General features: G+C 39.3%; 2 protein-coding genes and 2 non-coding genes across 5 annotated transcripts in view; 3 read left to right on the top strand and 1 right to left on the bottom strand.

The window, feature by feature from the left end:
* Window positions 1-1,613: 1,613 nt before the first annotated feature.
* On the bottom strand, window positions 1,614-9,674 carry LOC139941117 (glutamine amidotransferase-like class 1 domain-containing protein 3, mitochondrial). Of its 2 annotated transcripts, none has more exons than XM_071937556.1 (7): window positions 9,417-9,674; window positions 7,489-7,541; window positions 6,567-6,680; window positions 5,547-5,666; window positions 4,922-5,014; window positions 3,901-4,057; window positions 1,614-2,986 (listed from the first exon to the last, which is right to left on the bottom strand). In XM_071937556.1, exons 1-7 carry the CDS (start codon window positions 9,672-9,674, stop codon window positions 2,861-2,863), a joined length of 921 nt encoding a protein of 306 aa, XP_071793657.1. In that variant the 3' UTR covers window positions 1,614-2,860. The 2 variants fall into 2 exon arrangements, with proteins under 2 accessions (XP_071793657.1, XP_071793658.1); XM_071937557.1 differs by lacking the exon at window positions 9,417-9,674 and adding an exon at window positions 8,899-9,112.
* Window positions 9,675-9,766: 92 nt separating this feature from the next.
* The window catches only part of LOC139940301 (U5 small nuclear ribonucleoprotein 200 kDa helicase-like), a 48,458-nt gene continuing 38,904 nt past the window's right edge, over window positions 9,767-19,320 (top strand). Inside the window, exons 1-9 of the mRNA XM_071936496.1 lie at window positions 9,767-9,816; window positions 11,498-11,661; window positions 12,000-12,171; window positions 12,837-13,029; window positions 15,514-15,575; window positions 15,882-15,983; window positions 16,693-16,845; window positions 17,572-17,671; window positions 18,262-18,482. Coding sequence (XP_071792597.1) covers window positions 9,772-9,816; window positions 11,498-11,661; window positions 12,000-12,171; window positions 12,837-13,029; window positions 15,514-15,575; window positions 15,882-15,983; window positions 16,693-16,845; window positions 17,572-17,671; window positions 18,262-18,482 — 1,212 coding nt within the window. The 5' untranslated portion in view covers window positions 9,767-9,771. The remainder of the gene's footprint in view (window positions 9,817-11,497; window positions 11,662-11,999; window positions 12,172-12,836; window positions 13,030-15,513; window positions 15,576-15,881; window positions 15,984-16,692; window positions 16,846-17,571; window positions 17,672-18,261; window positions 18,483-19,320) is intronic.
* On the top strand, window positions 12,410-12,545 carry LOC139941271 (small nucleolar RNA SNORA57). Its single transcript, XR_011786590.1, has one exon. It is a non-coding gene; the product is annotated as a small nucleolar RNA SNORA57 (small nucleolar RNA).
* On the top strand, window positions 14,878-15,013 carry LOC139941267 (small nucleolar RNA SNORA57). Its single transcript, XR_011786586.1, has one exon. It is a non-coding gene; the product is annotated as a small nucleolar RNA SNORA57 (small nucleolar RNA).

Raw genomic sequence — 19,320 nt, 5'->3', positions numbered from 1 at the left:
CATGCCATGCATACAATTAATATGGGGAAAAAAACTTATGTGTGCATCGATGTTGACTTATGAGCTTAACGACAACTTGTCAAGTACTTCTCGTTTTGTATGACAAGTGCTTGCCCTTATTAACATAAAGAAGTTATGTGGTAATTACCCAATTAGACAAACGGGTTGCTAGGACACTACGGTGCTTCGGCACAAACTCGCCAATTACTTTTATGCACTGCCGACCCGCTTGAGCTATCTATACATACGGCTAGCCTTTTCCTGATCGAAACCATGCTTCTCGAATGCAAGTTCGTCCAAAAATAATCCTATAAGCCACTTTTTGATTTAGGGTTTACACCAAAAGTCGAAACGAAAAAATTAATAACGATAAACGCATTAACTGAACGAAATAACCGAGGGGAGCCGAGGAGGAAATTGCCAAAACAAAGTTGTCGAAAACGTCACAAGGCAAAACACACCTTTTTTTACCAAATAAAATCCAACTTTATCAAAGCACGAGAAAAAGTCATTTGCTTCAAGTGTTTGTTTCATCAACTTAATTAAAATCACACAATTCAATCCAGTCATCTTCGCCAGATTAGATCTCAACGACTTTCATGATCTGATTATGGGATCATTTAAATCCAACTTGACAAGAAGGCATTCATCCAAGGACATATTTTGGGTTTTGGGCAATTTCCAAGATCCTTCCCGCCTAGAATTTGTCAAAGGTGTTCTTCTTTATTGTCTCAGGTGCATGAAGTGAACAAAAAAGGCAATAACGTGAACAACGGAGTCTACCTCCTTCATCGATCTGATGGGATTAAAGCACAGTTTAAGTGGCAGTGTTTAGAGAGATTAGTGGGGGATTTGATAAAACAAGCACGGCATGGGGTCTAGAATGCCGAATGTTTCAACATCAACATGGATCTTTCCTTTGTTTACAAACATCGGGCCATTATTTTGTATCTGACATGTTGAGCAAAAAAATGTCTAAATCGGTGTGGCAAGAGATTCTGTCCCCCATACGGCGAACTGTATAAACTACTTCTGATACTTCTACAATTTTTTGTTGTAGTTGCAGTGGAAGCCGCCCACAGGTTGGCCAAAACCATGTGTGATGTCACAAAAAACTGTATCTTGAATCGGTGAAAAAACACGGGTTATCGTCTCGTATACGGCTCTGATCGTCGTTAGATGATGGCGCCCTCTTTCAGTGCTGGGTTGTGAACTAAAACAACATTGGTGTCTTGACACAAGACTAAAATCAAAGAACAAAGACTAATGCTACTTATGGCAGAATGTAAGTATGGGTGGCAATCAGAGGTCATTTTCATCGATGCAGTGAAGTGCTCAAAAGATGTCTACTAAGAAAACATGAGCAGGATGCCAGTCAAAGACATGACAATTTGGCTAAAACCTTTTTTTGAAGCAAGAAGTGGTTTATGCTTCTTACTGAATTCGTTAATTTTTCTGCTTCAGCAGCTCTGAACTGGCATTAGTATGAAGATCAGGCACATCAAACTTTTACAAATTAATATCAAAACTTCACAACACTAAAAGATGTGTTTTTTTACTTCTTTAAGTTTAAAGCAAGTTTTAAAACAATGAATAAAAACAAGGGACAACAATTTAATTTGATTCAACCTTTATTTTAATAAATTTCCTACAAGATTCCACAATGGTAACTCACTTCAAAGGACATGTGTAACATTATTGGTAATTGTCAAATACCAATATGTGCCCCAACATATACATGAAATAACAAACTGTGTAAGTTTGAGCTCAATCGGTCATTGGAGTCACAATAAAAAAGTGGAACTAAAATCCTTAAAAAAATGTCACTGTTTTTCAAATATTGAGTTTTTTACTTGCAAGATCAATATGAGTTGTGTGACTCATTTCTCAAAAACTATCTCATTTCAAGCAGAAACATCTCCAGTGAAGTTTCCCATCATGACCGACTCAATACCCCGTAATTTATGAGCAAATATGTGAACATTATTTTACATAAAATACTACCAATGTTGTGCACACCCTGAGCAGTGCTAAATTCGGCTGGGGTTAGTGTGAATATAATGTGCTTTTAGCACTAATATAATTTATCATAATCTAAACAAAAACTTATAAAACCATGATCTATGAGAAATATTTTGAAGCCTCTCCCATTAATAAATCTTTTTGAAGGCAATGGTATACAACAATTACCCTCTGTAAATACAATTTTTGTTTTGTTTTGTGCGTGACATTGCTCTAAATATTTTGTCCTCTCCAGGTTGAATCGACAGCAGATAATTTTTTTGAAATAATGTTTGAATACAGATAAATGAAACCTACACACAATGTCAAGATCAAACGTTCAGAATGCACACATTGCTTTCAGTATCCTCTTTCAAATACCTGGATTGCCTTTGGGGTGTTGGGATGGGATGGGGGAGGGGGGATGGGGGTCCTGGTTGGCTAAGAATTCTGAGCAGGAGCCCCTCCCCTGCAGCGACTCACAACACTGTCTTTTAGTTTGGGTAAAAATACATTCACTGCCGTAGTTCCCTGAATCACTGTCAATTCCGTGGCCCAGTTTCATAGAGCTGCTTAAGCACCAAAAAGTAGCTAAGCACAGCAACATTATACTTACCAGATTATAGTAACCTACCAAAATACCATGTCACATGTTCAATTTGTGACTGGTATTCTGCTCATTTCTGCTAAGCAGGAATTGTGAAGCAAATATTTCTGCGTAAGCAGCTCTATGAAATTGGGCCCTGATGACAGACACCCATCAGATCAAATCCATTTCAATTACAGTGGTAATTACTAGCCCCTCTGTATTTAGAATGTCCTATGGTGCTATTACTTCCAGTGTTGTTACAACTCAGATTTACTTGGCCAGACTCAGTACTTCTGTCACCATCTTGCCAATGCCGTCATGTATCTCATGAAGTTTCGTTTCGCACATGAAGGCGGGCGTCGTCACAATCTTGTTGGCCGTATCTACATGGATCTCGTTGACAAAATTCATTAAGGATTGTATACTGAAACTTGGCTCTAGACAATGGTGGAATTACAGATTTTGGTTTCACCTAAATCTATCTCTTTTATTTTGCTGAGGGGTTGTGCTCTTTTAATGGCTCTACTCTCCTCTGCAGTTTCTTGAAATGCAACAAATCCAACTTAAAAGGTTGGGGCATAGATTGATAAATACTTCAACAATTATAATTTTTGAAGTATTTAAACTAAACATAACACGCTAACCCATACAAATGACCATAAAAACGTACTTGGTGAGAAGTACTGCAGCTGTTGATAGTATACAAAAATTGACTGCTTCGAGTGCTATGGTTAAAACTACGACTCCCGAGTGATCCCCGGAGCGTTCTATTTTCCCGAGGCGCAGATCAGTCAGTATTTGTTTTATAATACCCCAACAGACTATTTATCATCTTCATACACGTAACATTCGTACACGCGTTTCAGATACACAGATGCACAACTAATTGTGATAGTCGTCGGACTATCACACGGCAAACGACGCACTATCACCTGGCAAACGATGCACTATCACACGGCCTCCATCTAGTAAAACTAAGACATATCATGTGACGCGCTCTAAACCAATGAAAAGGCAGAATATTTGTAAGGGGAGTTATAAATTATAATATAAGTTATATAGAGAACCTTCAGAGTAAAATGATTTGGATAATTTTTCACCCAAATACGTATGATCCGAGAAGCCATTCGTGCAACAACAAATTCTCAGATTTCTAAGCGATAGGTCCGATTGCAAATGCTGCACCTAGAGATGCAATTGGTATCCACTGTCACCTTTAACATAATTTTTTGGCAAACATACTACAGGAAAAGTGACAATGAAAAAGCTGAAAACAAGACTCTGTGATGAGGAATAATTTTAAAGGATATTGAGACATTCTTGTTGATGTGCTTACTCCCCATCTGTTCAATGGTTCCGGCTGTTCCAGCATACGGCCACCTCCCTCCGTCATCCTTGTCATGACCTACAGTGACCTCACATCCAGGGATGACTTTGGCAGCTAGGGTTGGTGAAATGCAACATAACCTGCCACGGATGAAAACTAAATATTAAATACAAATTTAACACATTTATATATAGCGTGGTGCTCATGATGTAAATAATGTTACCCTGACATGACACCCTGTAATCACAGTCTCAAGATTGCAAGGCCCTGTGTTCATTATCTTTGTAGAGTGTCATGGTCGAGTGGTTAAGAGCATCAAATTCATGTTCTGGTGCGTTTTCACTGGAGTGTGGGTTCGAATCCCGGTCGTGACACTTGTGTCCTTGAGCAAGATACTTTACTATAATTGCTTCTCTTCACCCAGGGGAATAAATGGGTACCTGCGAGGGTAGAGGTTGATATTGTGAATGAAAAAGCCTTTGGAGCGATATAAACTGTTGCCCAGGTTGTATACTCCCAAGGGAGCTGAGAAACATTAAAAAGGGATGTTATTGGCCCTATGACCAGGGCACTAATGTAAAGCGCTTAGAGAATTAAGTGTTAGTTATTCGGCGCTATATAAATCGAAAGTTATTTATTTATTATTTGAGCTTGTAGCTAGCCCAACTCACGTGGGGAGAAGATCTTTCTCCTTCATGGACTTACTGACACTGGACATCGACTTGGCCAGCGCTTGCATGCTTGACCCAGTCATCTGGACCAAGATCACTGGGCAGGCTCGAGATGCTGTTTGGCCTCGACTGGAGGTGCGTTTTCGCGGCTGTCACCAATACCCGTTTCGGTATAACTTACCATGGGTTTAACCACTGGGATTACACAAACCAGTAACTGGTTACCACTGCAGAAAAGCACCCCGATTGATTGACCAAGTAATGATAACTGATCACCTAAATGATTTGTAATTTTATTGGATAAAAAGGGGGTGTGGCAATATGGTTACTCACCCGATAGGTTTCTTGGCTTTGTGGAAATCCTTTATGACTCTTTCCACATCAGGGTTCACTGTGCAGCTTGCACCCTCAGTGGCAACTGTCGAGCTGCGGCCAAAGAATTATTTTGACTTAGTAAGTGGGTTGAAAATAGTACACACTCACTTGTTTTATTTAGATTAGTGGAAATTTGCTAGAGCATTTTCATAACTAAAACTGATTAGAAAACATCTGAAAGTACAAATGGTTACATGCCATGTCTTGTTCAAGGGGGGGAAGCTTGTTACTTTTGAACAATCAATGTTACCTGTGAGTGACATCCTTTTAATAGCTCAATGCTGTCAGTTGTTTGTGTGAGTGAGGTTCGAGTGTCAAATCACAGACTGTAACAGATGTTCAAAATAAATACATCCGATTGAACAAGATGGTGCATATTACCGAGAAAGTGTTCGATTCTTTCAGACCAGACTTTGATATTTAATCAGAATGTACAAGGAGCATTTTAAGAAAACAGCAAAGTTGTGTACGCTTGTGAGGGATCACTTGGTAATCACAGGTAATTTTTTTATTTATCGCATTCAACTTGAGAAAATGAACAGACAATATACCAATAACAAACGAAACACAAATTTGAACTTACAGGTTCTTGGCAGCCCCAAAACCCCCTGGAAAGAGAACAGCATCATGGGTAGACGCGTTGAGCGCGCTCAGAGGTGAGATTTTTCCACGAGCGATACGGGCCGACTCCACCAGAACATTTCTGTAATAAGAAGCCAATAAAAGTTATAACAGTAAAGTATTCATTTTATTGATCTCAACTGTTGTCCAATAGATACCAGCCTGTTGCAATGATATCAAATGATGAATACAAACGCAGCACACAGTCAACCCTCCCACTGTCTGACTATTCAATGTCATCCACTGTGGTTTTGAAAGAAAGTGCCATGTTAGCCTGCAATATGGTATCACGTGGGGTGAAGGTTTTTTTCACAGCACACAGTCAACCCTCCTACTGTCTGACTATTCAATATCATCCACTGTGGTTTTGAAAGATAGTGCCATGTCAGACTGCAATATGATATCACGTGGGGTGAAGGTTTTTTTCACAGCACACAGTCAACCCTCCTACTGTTTGACTAAACAATATCATCCACTGTGGTTTTGAAAGATAGTGCCATGTCAGACTGCAATATGATATCACGTGGGGTGAAGGTTTTTTTTCACAGCACACAGTCAACCCTCCTACTGTTTGACTAAACAATATCATCCACTGTGGTTTTGAATGTCAGCATGCAATTTGATATAATGCGGTAAGTACATCAGGGCCCAATTTCATAGCGCTGCTAAGCACACAAATTTGCTAAGCATGAAAGGTCTTCCTTGATAAAAACAGGACTACCAACCAAATTTCAATGTGATACTCAGGAAAGCAAAACAACAGCTGAATACCAGTTAACAAGCAATATGCAACGAATAGAAATTTGGTTGGTAATCCTGTTTTTATCAAAGAAGAAATTTCATGCTAAACAAATTTTGTGCTTAGCAGCTCTATGAAATTGGGCCCTGCTCAGTGCAAAGTGGGTTCAGTGCACAAATGTGTACACAACTCGTGTTATGGCTGAGTTTCAGAACTTCAGAACTCTCTCAAAAAACTAAATACCTTGTCTGACCCTCAGCTGGCTGCCCCTTGGTGTGGTCAACCACATGCATCTGGTCCACATCAGGGGCAAATATATCCACGTCAGCTTCTCCGCGACTCAGATGGACCAGGATGCTAGTGTATATAAGGGAAGAAAAGTAAAACACAACATGAAACAAAAAATGATACTGTATTTAGAAAACAAAGATGACGAAAAATTCCAAATATTTTTTTTTTTATACTTTTCTAAGTGTATTCCCCCAATAAGTTGCAGCGCACAAACATAACTTTGTGTATACCAATTTTATAGAAAAACACCCCCTCTATCGATGTAAACTTTGCTCAAAATACCCCGATCTCATGACAACCAGCCCTCACACAATTACCGTATCGGCATGCCAGAGCACAGAAGTACAGTCAGTACACTCAAGTTAAAATAATACTTGGACATGTGTGCATATATATAGGCTAGTGAATTTTTATTTGTTGTCTGCAATACGAGTACTGAACTTCTAATTTTAGCATTAGTGTGGATTACTATTGAATTAAAAGCAGTGGACACTATTGGCAATTACTTAAAATAATTATTAGCATAAAACCTTATTTGGTTTCGAGTTATGAGGACTGTTGCTAGTATAAAACATTGTGAGAACTGGCTCCCTCTGAAGAGAGGTAGTTTTCGAGAACAATTTTCAAAAAAATTTGATTTTCGAGACCTCTGAATTAGATTTTGAGGTCTCGAAATCAAGCATCTAAAAGCACACAACTTCGTGTGACCAGTGCTTTTTCTTCCATTATTATCACGAAACTTTGACGACCAATTGAATTCAAATTTTCACAGGTGTGTTATTTTGTCCATATGTTGAGATACACCAAGTGAGAAGACTGGTCTTTGACAATAACCAATAATGTCGAGTGTCTTTAAAAGAAAAATTTTACTTACGCAGCGGCCTCATGGACTTCTGTGCCATCATAAACACCACAACCAGACAAAACCTAAAAAATGAAATTAAAAAAAAAAAGACTTTTCTTTATCTGGCAGCCACTTTCACTTTTCATAGGGATTTATTTGACTTTGTTTTAAAGCCATTGGACCCTTTCGGTTCAGAAAAAAAAAAAAGTTCACAGATTTACAAATAACTTACAGGGTTTACAGAAGGCAATGGTGAAAGACTTCTCTTGAAATATTATTCCATGAAATGCTTTACTTTTTGAGAAAACAGCAAAACAATATAAATTCTCGTTAACGAGAATTACAGATTTATTTTAAACACATGTCATGACACGGCGAAACGCACGGAAACAAGGGTGGGTTTTTCCGTTGTTTTCTCCCGACTCCGATGACCGATTGAGCCTAAATTTTCACAGGTTTGTTATTTGATATAGAAGTTGTGGTACACAAAGTGTGGGCCTTGGGCAACACTGTTTACCGAAAGGGTCCAATGGCTTTAATGGATGTTGCATTTTTGTCACTTTTTGTGGCAAAAAACCAAACCCAAAACAACACTTTTGTGGCCAACTCTGAACCCTTGGCAACACATTGGGACCCATCTTTTGTGCAGCATGGACCATTTGGAAGGCACATTCCCTATGGCATACAGGGGGCCCTAGGTGACTACCAAGGCAAGCCTTATTCACAAGGCACACAAGTCTTCGCTAAGACTTGTGTGCTTTGGATTCTTAAATAAATAACACTATGCATGGTTGTCCACAGGCATTGGGGGGGGGGGGGGGGTTCCTAGGCTCCCCAAAATTCCTGTGCCAGCGAATGACCATGCACTTTCCCAGTCCAAGGCAAACAAAAATGCTGAGTTTGAGCCAAAAATGTAGTCACAATTGAGCCAAATTGAGCCATCTGACTCGAAGAGCCAATCATGGCTAATCTTGTGCAAATTTGTTCAGCCATTTGTGAACGTCAAAAGAGAGACACCATTTTTGGCTCCAGGTTTTTAAGTTTTTACTTGTAAAAACCTGGCTCATTTTGAGCCAAGCTCCTCTGTTCACAAATGGTTCAAAAGATTTGCTCAAGATGAGCCGTGATTGGCTCGTTGAGTCAGTCAGTGGCTCGAATTGGCTCAAGACTAGTCTTCTTTCTTAACTCTTTTGTGAAACCCACACCCCTGTTCAATAACATGAACAACTTTGACTTTATAAATTATATTCTTTTATATATAGTCTTTTAAATAGTTGTGAAGTTTATTCTTTTGAAAAAAAAGAATATCATCCCACCACTTCCCTTCCTGTTCACCCCCCCTGAAAATGAACGCGAACCAAAATGAAAGAAAGTTGAGCCATGGATGGAGGTTGAGCCTGCTAAATAATTTGGCAAGAAGAGGTGCCTCTCAACACTTACCACAGCAACTTTCATGGCTGTGCTGGAGTTGTTCTTCTTTGATGTTGAAAAAGCACAGAGGAGCTGCTCAAAGTCAAATGTTTTTTAAGAACTGAAAATGCTCACTGTCTGTGGAGCAAGCAACTGGTCTGCGGATGAAACCAGGTGTGCACAAAGCTCTCTTTATATAGCTTGACTTGTTTGCTTTGGACTCTTGGTCTTAAATAAATAACATTATGATTGTGCATGCATGGATGGTCATCCAATCCACAGGCTTAGGTACAGAGGAATGATGGTGAGGGGGGCAGAGCTCCTCCCCCTCCATGGACCATCAGACCTGTGGTGGATGACCATCTTGATCTTGATCAATTGATCTAAAAAATTGATAAGCTCCAACTGGATGGCAAAACTCAAAAGCACAATGTTCTCAGACAGAATCGTTCACTTTAAATATTTATGTCAACAACAAAAAAATAGTCAAAAACAGAACTTGCCAAAAATAATGGCAAGAAGAGTGAGGGCGCCCTTTAAACACTCACCACAGCAACTTTGCTGGAGTTCCTCTTCCCAGTTGTATGGAGTTGTGACATTTTAATCGTTGAAAAAGCACCGCCAACTCGACACAGAGCTGCTCTAACAATCATAAATGATGACTGTGCTAGCATCGAATTATGTATGCAAACAAACAGATAAAATAAACAACTTTTGTAATGCACTACACCACAGTCCAGCCAAATATCGCAAATCGCCGTGATATGTTGAGCCAGAGAAATACCCCCCTGGAATAAGAACAGCATGTACAAATCATGACGTAGAAAGACAAAAATGCATAATGCATGAGCGTTAAAACGTATGCCATGCGTTTTTTTTTTGTAAATCGGCCTCCGAGTCAAAATGGCCGACGCCACAGCACGCTCGTTGCAATACGAGTACAAAGCGGTGAGTATTTCATACATTTTTAGCTTGGTTTTTGCAAAAGTTGTAGTGTTTTTCCACACTGTAAGGGTCACTCGTATTTGTGTGTCATTATTTATTTCATACGAACTTTAAATACGTACAAAAGGTAATGCAAAAATTTGTTAAGAAACTTGGCAAGTTCGGCAACCAAAACGCCATACTTGCATGCAATTGCATGCACTGTTGCACCACGCTTGGTCAACTCGACCGAGGTTTAGAATGAATGGGGGAAACCTGAAATTATCAGAATTGTTTGCTATTATTGGTGAAAGGTTTGCCTCAAACTATTATTAGTGGTAAGTTTACTCCATTTACTGACCCAGCTGTTGATGTTCCCCGAAAATTTGTTTCCCTTTTTGAAGTTTTTGATTTTATAACTTTTTTTGGGGGGGGGGGGCGGGGATTGGGATAGATGGTGGGGGGATTGTTTGGGTTTGCATTTGCTGTAAAAAATGTCAAAATCGGACAACTCTTTTTCATAAGAAGAAAAGCATTTTATTTTGGTGAAGAAAAAAATACAATATTTTGGGTTTCTTAGTTAAGAAGCAGCTAAAAACAAGTAAAGTGGCGGATTTAGACTTCACTTTGTTTGTGTAGATTTGTTTTATATTCTATTTCAAATAATAAAATTTTAATATTGCAATACAGACAGGGAGGATTGTTACTCAATTCTTTGTACCTTTGATAGTTTATAAATTCCATGAATTCAGATCACTTCGTTAACGCCAGCTGAGCTGAGGCACTTTGTATTGGGCCAAGTAAAATAAATAACATGTTGCTCGTCCAGACTTTTTGAAAAAGTTGGTGAGGGAGGTCCTTGTTATTTGTTATTTTCAATTTTTTTATTCAAGATGGCCACCATTTCTAAGATGGCCGCCATATCGTTTTTTTTTTTTTAAACTACAAATAACACAAAAATTGGTGCGGCTGCTAAAATTGAGGCGGAGGGGGGGGGGACACGAGCAACATGTTATTTATTTTACTTGGCCTTGTACCTTCTGCTTCATTTTGCCGCTGTTGGTTGTCAGTAAAATCTTTACCTCTAATGTTATGCTGTAAAATTTCCTAAGATACAAGTATTGTTTTTTAACTTAGTTTTGTTAATTTTTTCAAACTTAAATTTACAGGGTTTTTTTTATAAACAAAAATTATATAATTGAAGTTTTTTCTCCTTATCAACATTTGCGGTTGTCAAAACAAAATATTTTTTATGTTTAAAAAAATGAAATCTTTAGAGTTTTGTTTTACTCTTCAACAAAGTTTGTGTTTTTTTAAAACAAAACATTTGGATTTTTAAATTTTCATATTTTTTATTACATTTCATTAATTAAACTTGGGACTCAAGCTTGACGTAAACAAATCTCTCAATCCGATGAGATCTAGGACAGCTCTGATGCAATCGAGACGAGTCTAGTCACAACAGGTCAATTAACAAAACTTTGACGACACATCCTGAATCGTGTAAAAGGTACCTGGCCAGGGTACAAAGTGTCCAAAGTCACTTCGTACCTTGCAAAAAGTACAAAAGGTCCATGGTTCGAAGTGGTAAATGGATGAAGTGAGTGTGACATGACACCGACAGGGGGATTTTGTTCTTGATCTTTAATTGAAATCGACTGTTTTAGCGCTTGTGAGTTAAATGTAAATTTTGTTTGCTTTACAGAATTCCAATCTTGTACTTCAAGTTGATCGCTCGTTGATCGAGCGCCGAGGTCGCGATGAAGCCACAGGTGAGGTCATGTCCCTTGTGGGCAAACTGGTGGGAAGTAAGATGGGCGACCGAGCTCAAAGAACAAAACCTCCGATGCAGGAAGAGAGAAAGATTAAGTAAGTCGGGATTCAGTTTTAAAGTAATATTTTTGAGCAAGTGCCTTATTTGTTTATTTTGTTTATAGGTTTATTTGATCAATTGGAAATCTGACAACGTGTTCTGTGTCATCATAAACAGTAGTTCTTGAGTGCTTACCTTTTTGGGTAATTACTGTAAAAATTTATGACAATAAAAGTTTGGTAAGAAGCACTGCAGCTGTTGATAACTTTTAATATTTTGCGAAATATTTTCCTTCAATATCAAAGGAATTTGGTTTTAGAGAGAGGGATTAAAAAACAATCCAATTTGAGAAAAACTGTCAATGAACATTCTTGTCTATTTTTTGTATTTTCAGGCGACAGAAACGTGACGATGCCCGCTACGACATGAACAAGTTCAAAGGTCAAACTTTACTGTCCCAGGGCATAGAGGACATGGTTGGGATTTACTACAGACCAAAGACTCAGGAAACCAGAAATACATACGAGGCATTGCTGAGTTTCATTCAGGCCGCCATTGGGGATCAGGTAAGAAGTTCTCAAAGGTCAAATGTCACTGTTTGTAAACAAAACTTTATAACATTAGGCTCTAGTCTCCAGTTGTACTTTGGTTTTATTTGTTGTTTGTCCATGTTTGCCTGTTTTGTGTTTTTGGAGTCGATGGTATTGTTTTTTCTGTTGTCCCCCTCAAAAAAGAGAAAAAATAGGTTAATTATCTGTAATCCCCACCATGTCTGTGTGGGTGATTATCACTGTCTATTTCCACCCTCTATCTTGGCGTCTCTGTGTGTATCAGTATGCAGTTTGTACGTATTATTGGAGGAAGATTAATCCATGCTGAAAAGCCTTCGGTGCCGGGGCCTATCATTGCCCCACTGCCATCCTCTAACAGCATTACAAGGACTTGAGACCTTTTTCAGATGAGTGGAAAGGTCATATATATCCTATAATGACATTTTGTTCAGTGTTTCCCATGTTATCATTGTTCATGAAGCTACGTTTCTGCTTTATATAATTTACTGAAGCACAATTTTCTTGATTTTTCTAAATCATAAACAATGGTTTGTATGGGAGAGATTGGCTGTTGCCAGCTTGGTGTTTATCTCACCTTGTGGGCGCTTGCCGAGTTTCCTTGACGATAAATCACCTAAACAAACCTTTGACGACCCTGCTTAATTCTTCTTGCTTTGTAGCCAAGAGATATCCTATGCGGAGCAGCCGACGAGGTATTAGCAACCCTCAAGAATGAGCACAGCAAGAACAAGGACAAGAAGAAGGAACTGGAAATGTTGTTGGGATCCTTGGCTGAGGAAAGATTCGCCTTGCTTGTCAATCTGGGCAAGAAAATAACAGACTATGGATCGGAGAAAGAAAAGAAAGCTATTGGTAAAGTATTGTTCTGACACCTCCCCCTTTCCCTAATAAACCCTTCATAGGGAATACATAAATTGCTCATTGCATGTGCACACTAGCGCTACTGGTTGGCAAAATTAGGGAAAGGTGCGCCTTTTTGTATGGGTCTGATGGTGGCTTGATGTAGACACATTTGTACGCCTGCTTTTTTAACACAACAGTGGTAAATCATTATTGTTCAAGCCCTTGGGCATGCCCTGGAACCCGCGCCATAAAGGCTTCGGTCATGCTACGCGCTGACTACCCTTACCCCCCCCCCCCAGCTAACCTTTAATTTTGAAAGTTATACTGTGTACATAAGATGGATCCCTACCCTGTTTGTGGTTTTGTGTCGCTGTCTATACCATCTTCCTATCTTGTTCTTTGTGTATATTAGTCAACAGTGAGTGTTTGAGTGATCCCCACACTCTCAGTGTGGGTTTGTATTGCTGTCTATATCACCCTTCTATCTTGATGTCTCTTGTCTCTGTGTATATTAGTCCACAGTGAGTGTATGAGTTTTCCCCACACTGTCTGTGTGGTTTGTATCGCTGTCTATATCACCCTTCTGTCTCGATGCCTCTGTGTATATTAATTTTCCCCACACTGTCTGTGTGGTTTGTATTGCTGTCTATATCACCCTTCTATCTTGATGCCTCTGTGTATATTAGTCCACAGGGAGTGTATGAGTTTTCCCCACACTCTCTGTGTGGTTCGTATCACTGTCTATATCACCCTTCTATCTTGACGTCTCTGTGTATATTAGTCCACAGTGAGTGTTAGAGTGAACCCCAAACTGTCTGTGTGGTTTGTATTGCTGTCTATATCACCCTTCTATCTTGACGTCTCTGTGTATGTTAGTCCACAGGGAGTATATGAGTTTTCCCCACACTCTCTGTGTGGGTTCGTATCACTGTCTATATCACCCTTCTATCTTGACGTCTCTGTGTATGTTAGTCCACAGGGAGTGTATGAGTTTTCCCCACACTCTCTGTGTGGGTTCGTATCACTGTCTATATCACCCTTCTATCTTGACGTCTCTGTGTATATTGGTCCACAGTGAGTGTTAGAGTGAACCCCAAACTGTCTGTGTGGTTTGTATCGCTGTCTATATCACCCTTCTATCTTGATGTCTCTGTGTATATTAGTCCACAGTGAGTGTATGAGTTTTCCCCACACTCTCTGTGTGGTTTGTATCGCTGTCTATATCACCCTTCTATCTTGATGTCTCTGTGTATATTAGTCCACAGGGAGTGTATGAGTTTTCCCCACACTCTCTGTGTGGGTTCGTATCACTGTCTATATCACCCTTCTATCTTGACGTCTCTGTGTATATTGGTCCACAGTGAGTGTTAGAGTGAACCCCAAACTGTCTGTGTGGTTTGTATCGCTGTCTATATCACCCTTCTATCTTGATGTCTTTGTGTTTATTTGTCCACAGTGAGTGTATGAGTTTTCCCCACACTGTCTTTGTGGGTTTGTATCGCTGTTGATATCACCCTTCTATCTTGATGTCTTTGTGTTTATTTATTTGTCCACAGTGAGTGTATGAGTTTTCCCCCACACTGTCTGTGTGGGTTTGTATCGCTGTCCATATCACCTTTCTATCTTGATGTCTTTGTGTTCATTTGTCCACAGTGAGTGTATGAGTTTTTGCCCACACTGTCTCCTTTAGGAATTCTTCCTCAACTCGCCACCTAATGATCCTGAGATGTTTAACTGCATTAGTAATGTGTGTATCTGTACACTGTGAATGTTTGAGTGATCCCCATCTGTGTTACCCTGTATCACCCTTTCTATATCACCCTGTCTGTGTGGGTGTGTATCACTACCTACATCCACCCTCTATCTTGGCGTCTCTGTGTGTATCAGTACACAGTTTGTACGTATTATTGGAGGAAGATTAATCCATGCTGAAAAGCCTTCGGTGCCGGGGCCTATCATTGCCCCACTGCCATCCTCTAACAGCATTACAAGAAATTGTTGAGAATATCGAGTCTGCATGTATTTCCTGTTTCATTCTGTTATGGGGAGACATCACCCTTGAATTTTGCGATTAATTGATTCTCACCCACATTTTTGGTTTTGATGAACTAACAATGTTTGCAGTTTTGTGGAGTCAAATTTTTGGTTTTATTGAACTAACGAAGTTCATAATTTTGTGGAGTCAAATTTTTGGTTTTGATAAGCTAACAGCGTTCGTAATTTTTTTAGGTCAATTTTTTGGTTTTGATGAACTGACAACGTTCTTAATTTTGTGGAGTCAAATTTTTGGTTGCACAAAATGGCGGATGGCATTAGTTCACAAAGTAAAAAGAAAACCACTCAATTTTGAGTGATATTTTTGTGAATCATTATGTCCCATTTTAAAAGCATCTTACCAACCATATTGGTTGGATGACAAAATTGTCTGTTTACCCCCAAAGCGTCCAGTCCGAGGGTGATGAGGTCATTTAATGTAAATTTTTCTCTTTATAGAGGAGGAGGGAATCGATGAAACATTCGGAGTAAACGTTCAGTTTGAGGCTTCAGAAGATGATGTAAGTTAACTTTTAAAGGGTTTGGGTACTTTTTGTAACAAAAAACACAATGTCCACAGATTAACATTAAACTTACACAGCTTGAAGATAATGATAGTAGAAAGCCTACCTTAAAATAATACTTGCCAATGAAACGGGTGTTGCACAGATTTCTAAAAATGACTTCATTTTAGCCCAAAAAATTGTGTCAGTATGAACTTTTTAATCCGGTTTCAGACGACAAGTAACAATGAAGTTTTTTATCCTTACCAATTCTGTATAAAACCTTAAATTGAAATTAAGTCTATGTTTGTTTGTCTGTTTCAGGATGACCCCGACGACTGTGGAGAGGTAAAAAATGAAGAGTCTGAGGACGATGATGATGAAGGAGGAATGGACACCGGTTACGGTGGTACCCTGTCCACAAGTGTAAGTTGAAGTTATTTATTTGGCCTATGAAATTTTTATTTTAATATAAGTTGTATCTTCAAGTGTCCAATAATTTTTTTTTATTGTCATGAATAAATTTAAGTAATTAACCGCGTACATATTTTGTTTAAGTTAGATATTAAGTTAGATTAAGAGGGAACCCAGGCCCATCATGCATTCTCAGGGATTTCAAGTTTGTCAAATCTCATCCCAGGCATATGGCCAGTCATTCTTGACCTTTGTCACTGGTAGAGTGGTGGAATTTGATCAGTGTTCTCCACAGACTTTTTTTAGGGGGAGGCAGTATGATGTCATCGGATAAGCGCCTGTTGGTATGACGTCATCATCAGCCGTCAGTATGACAACGGTCACTTTCGAGGTTAGGGAAAGTCCAGGATAAAAAAAACGCTCTAATTAGCCCAACCTCCTGTTGTGAAAAATCACTCAAAATATCAAAATAATACTTTTTTAAAGAGCAAACTAAACATTATTTTTTTAAATAGCAAACTTCGAACAAAACTGAGATAAAGAGATAAATTGACATAACTACTCACTAAATAATTTTTTCATCAACTGATTCAGAATTTTTGAGCCTCCCAAAACCCACTTGTAGAGAACGCTGTTAATGAATTTTCAATAGCTTGTGGTCTGCCACAGGTTGGCTAATGTTTGGGACAAACTGAATATGGTTAATTTTTATCTATGATAGCTTGGTGGAAGCGAGGCAGCCATGGGTATGTCCAAGAAGGATCTTCACCCACGGGACATTGACGCCTTCTGGCTCCAGAGACAACTCAGTAAGTTCTACGACGACCCCAACGTGTCTCAAGCACGCTCCTCAGAGGTCCTGGACATACTGAAGGTGAGGAAGTGTGAGGAGTGTTTATCTCTAAGATTTCAAAATCCTTTTGATTTGGGAAAGGGGTTTGTGGTAATGGGAGAGGATAATAACATGGTGAGATCATAAAAGTATAGACCTTATGCGTTGATGTGTTGTTATCAAGTTGTATAAAGCACACTGGACTTGAGCTCCTGTGTTTCTGAGCAGGTTTGAGTCATGGGCCAAATGTCAAAGAGCTGCTAAGCACAAAAATTTGCTAAGCATGAAATATCTTCCTTGATAAAAACAGGATTGCCAACCAAATTTCAATGTTATTTTCAGGATAATCAAACAACAACTGAATGCCAGTAACAAGCAATACGCAACAACTGGAAATTTGGTCGGTAATCCTGTTTTTATCAAGGAAAACATTTCATACTAAGCAAATTTTCGTGCTTAGCATCACTATGAAATTGGCAACGGTTAGCACTTAAGCAAGGAGCTCTTTTATCAGTACTTTCTACTTCACAGATTTATGGGTCATGTTGATCCTAGCATATGATGATTAAATGTTTCTCAGGGACGTAATCCTGATATCCTGATGAGAGAAACCACTGATGCGGATCACCATTATCATTAGGATATGAAATTGCAATTACCGACGAATTTAATACAGGATAACAGTGGAGAGAGTCTTTGTGGCTTAGTCTTTCCTCGGTGCTTGTTGAAGACGATGTTTTGACGATGTTTTTTTTTTCCTACTTGCAGAAAGCCGCAGACGACGGACAAGTTGAGAATCAGCTGGTGATGCTACTCGGCACCAACCAGTTTGATTTCATCAAGGTGCTGAGACAACATCGAAAAATGAGTAAGTTGAGAGAAATCCAGTTCATATTTCCTGCGAATGCGAAGCAAATTTTGACATCACATGGCTTTTTCGCAATGAATATTTTGCAGGAGTTGGGGGCGCTCTCCAGGGTTTACTTTTGAGCATATGATGATTGAATGTTTCTCAGGGACGCAATCCTGATATCCTGATGAGAGAAACCACTGATGCTAATTGTCCCTCTGTCTTTGTCAAACTCTGGGCCCGATTTAATAGATCTGCTTAAGCTGAAAGTATTGCTTAACAATTTTCTGCTAAGTAGACAGAGAAGAGTATGATACAGTCACAAATTGTACACGTAACATGGTAGTTTGGCTGGTAACCCTATTCTGGTAAGCAAACTTTTGTTGCGCTTAGCTACTTTTTCTGCTTCAGAAGCTATGTGGAATTGGGCCCTGTAGTCCAGGGAATGAGGCAGACCATTGAAGGGGAGCAAGAGGGGACCTGGCAGGGACTTGGGGGCAGGAGACCACACCCTGTTGAGAAGTACCAAGGCAAGTTAGATCAAGTCTGTCTTTTAAACTAAAATTACCTCCAGAATTACAACTTTCCGTCGTTAATTTTTCGTGCAGTCCTGTATTGCACCTTACTGAGCCGCGCCCAAGATGCCACCGAGAAACAGCGAATCGAAGACAAGATGAAGTTTGACCCCACCCTCGCCCCGATCCTCCAAGCCCTGACTGAGACGGACAAGGAAGACATCATCAAGGAGGAGAGAGCGAGGCGTGCAGCTGCGAGGCAGTCCAAGGTGGATGCTGACCTGGATGCCATGGAAACAGACGAACCGGAAAATGTAAGTCGGTTGCTCTGCTCCATAGGTTGCTGAGGTCCCATTTTCATAGAGCTCTTTGGGCACAAAAAGTAGCACAGTGACCTTATTCTTACCATATTAAAGGATATTATGTCACATATGCAATTTGTGACTACTATCCTGCTCAATTCTGCTAAGCAGGAAATTTTTAGGCAAAGTTTGTCGCTTAGGTAGCTCCATGAAATTGGGTCCTGGTCTCTGTTTGTTGATAGATATAATATTCATAATGTACACTGGTTCAACATTGCTCAGAAAGCTTTTGTTTAAAGGTCAATTTTAAAAACTCTTTTATGCCATGATTTTTTTTTTTTTAATAGTATAATAAATAAAATAAAAGTTTACTTATTGAATTTCTTGCTGAGCTTGAAATTTTGTTGTGAAATACTTTCTGCTTAACAGACCTATGAATTTAGGTCTTGATGAGTCTAGCATATGATGATTGAATGTTTCTCAGGGACGTAATCCTGATATCCTGATGAGAGAAACCACTGATGCTAATTGTCCCTCTGTCTGCAGAATGTTTGTGTCAAACACACGTCAATTTCAAACTTGTACAACGGCTTGATGCAATTGTTTTTGTTTGAGGTAATTAACCACAAGGGAAACTGACTAGGTAAACTTAAAACTATTTGGCATTGATTAAAAAACAATAGACTAGAGAGGGATTTGAACCAACAATCTGGATTAATGTGCTGCACTCTACCAACTGAGCTATCTAGCCCTATGTTTGCCAGGGGTGCCAGTCAGAAGCTGAACAAACATTAACCACCGTGTAGCCAGGGATCACACCCAAGTTTATGATACAACCTGGGCAGCGGCA

The sequence above is a fragment of the Asterias amurensis genome, chromosome 8, assembly GCF_032118995.1.
Source record: "Asterias amurensis chromosome 8, ASM3211899v1".
In the NCBI taxonomy this organism is placed as follows: Eukaryota; Metazoa; Echinodermata; class Asteroidea; order Forcipulatida; family Asteriidae; genus Asterias; species Asterias amurensis.
Note: the sequence above shows the minus strand (reverse complement) of the source record. Positions and strands in the feature narration are given on the sequence as shown.

Bases quoted from the DNA above. Each gene is read 5' to 3' on its own strand.
- LOC139941117 (XM_071937556.1), bottom strand. From the start codon at position 9,674: ATGCTGTTCTTATTCCAGGGGGGTATTTCTCTGGCTCAACATATCACG. The intron at 7,542-9,416 runs GTGAGTGTTTAA...TTCATTTTTTAG, and splicing joins ACTCCAGCAAAGTTGCTGTG to GTTTTGTCTGGTTGTGGTGT. The intron at 6,681-7,488 runs GTAAGTAAAATT...TATATACACTAG, and splicing joins GAAGTCCATGAGGCCGCTGC to CATCCTGGTCCATCTGAGTC.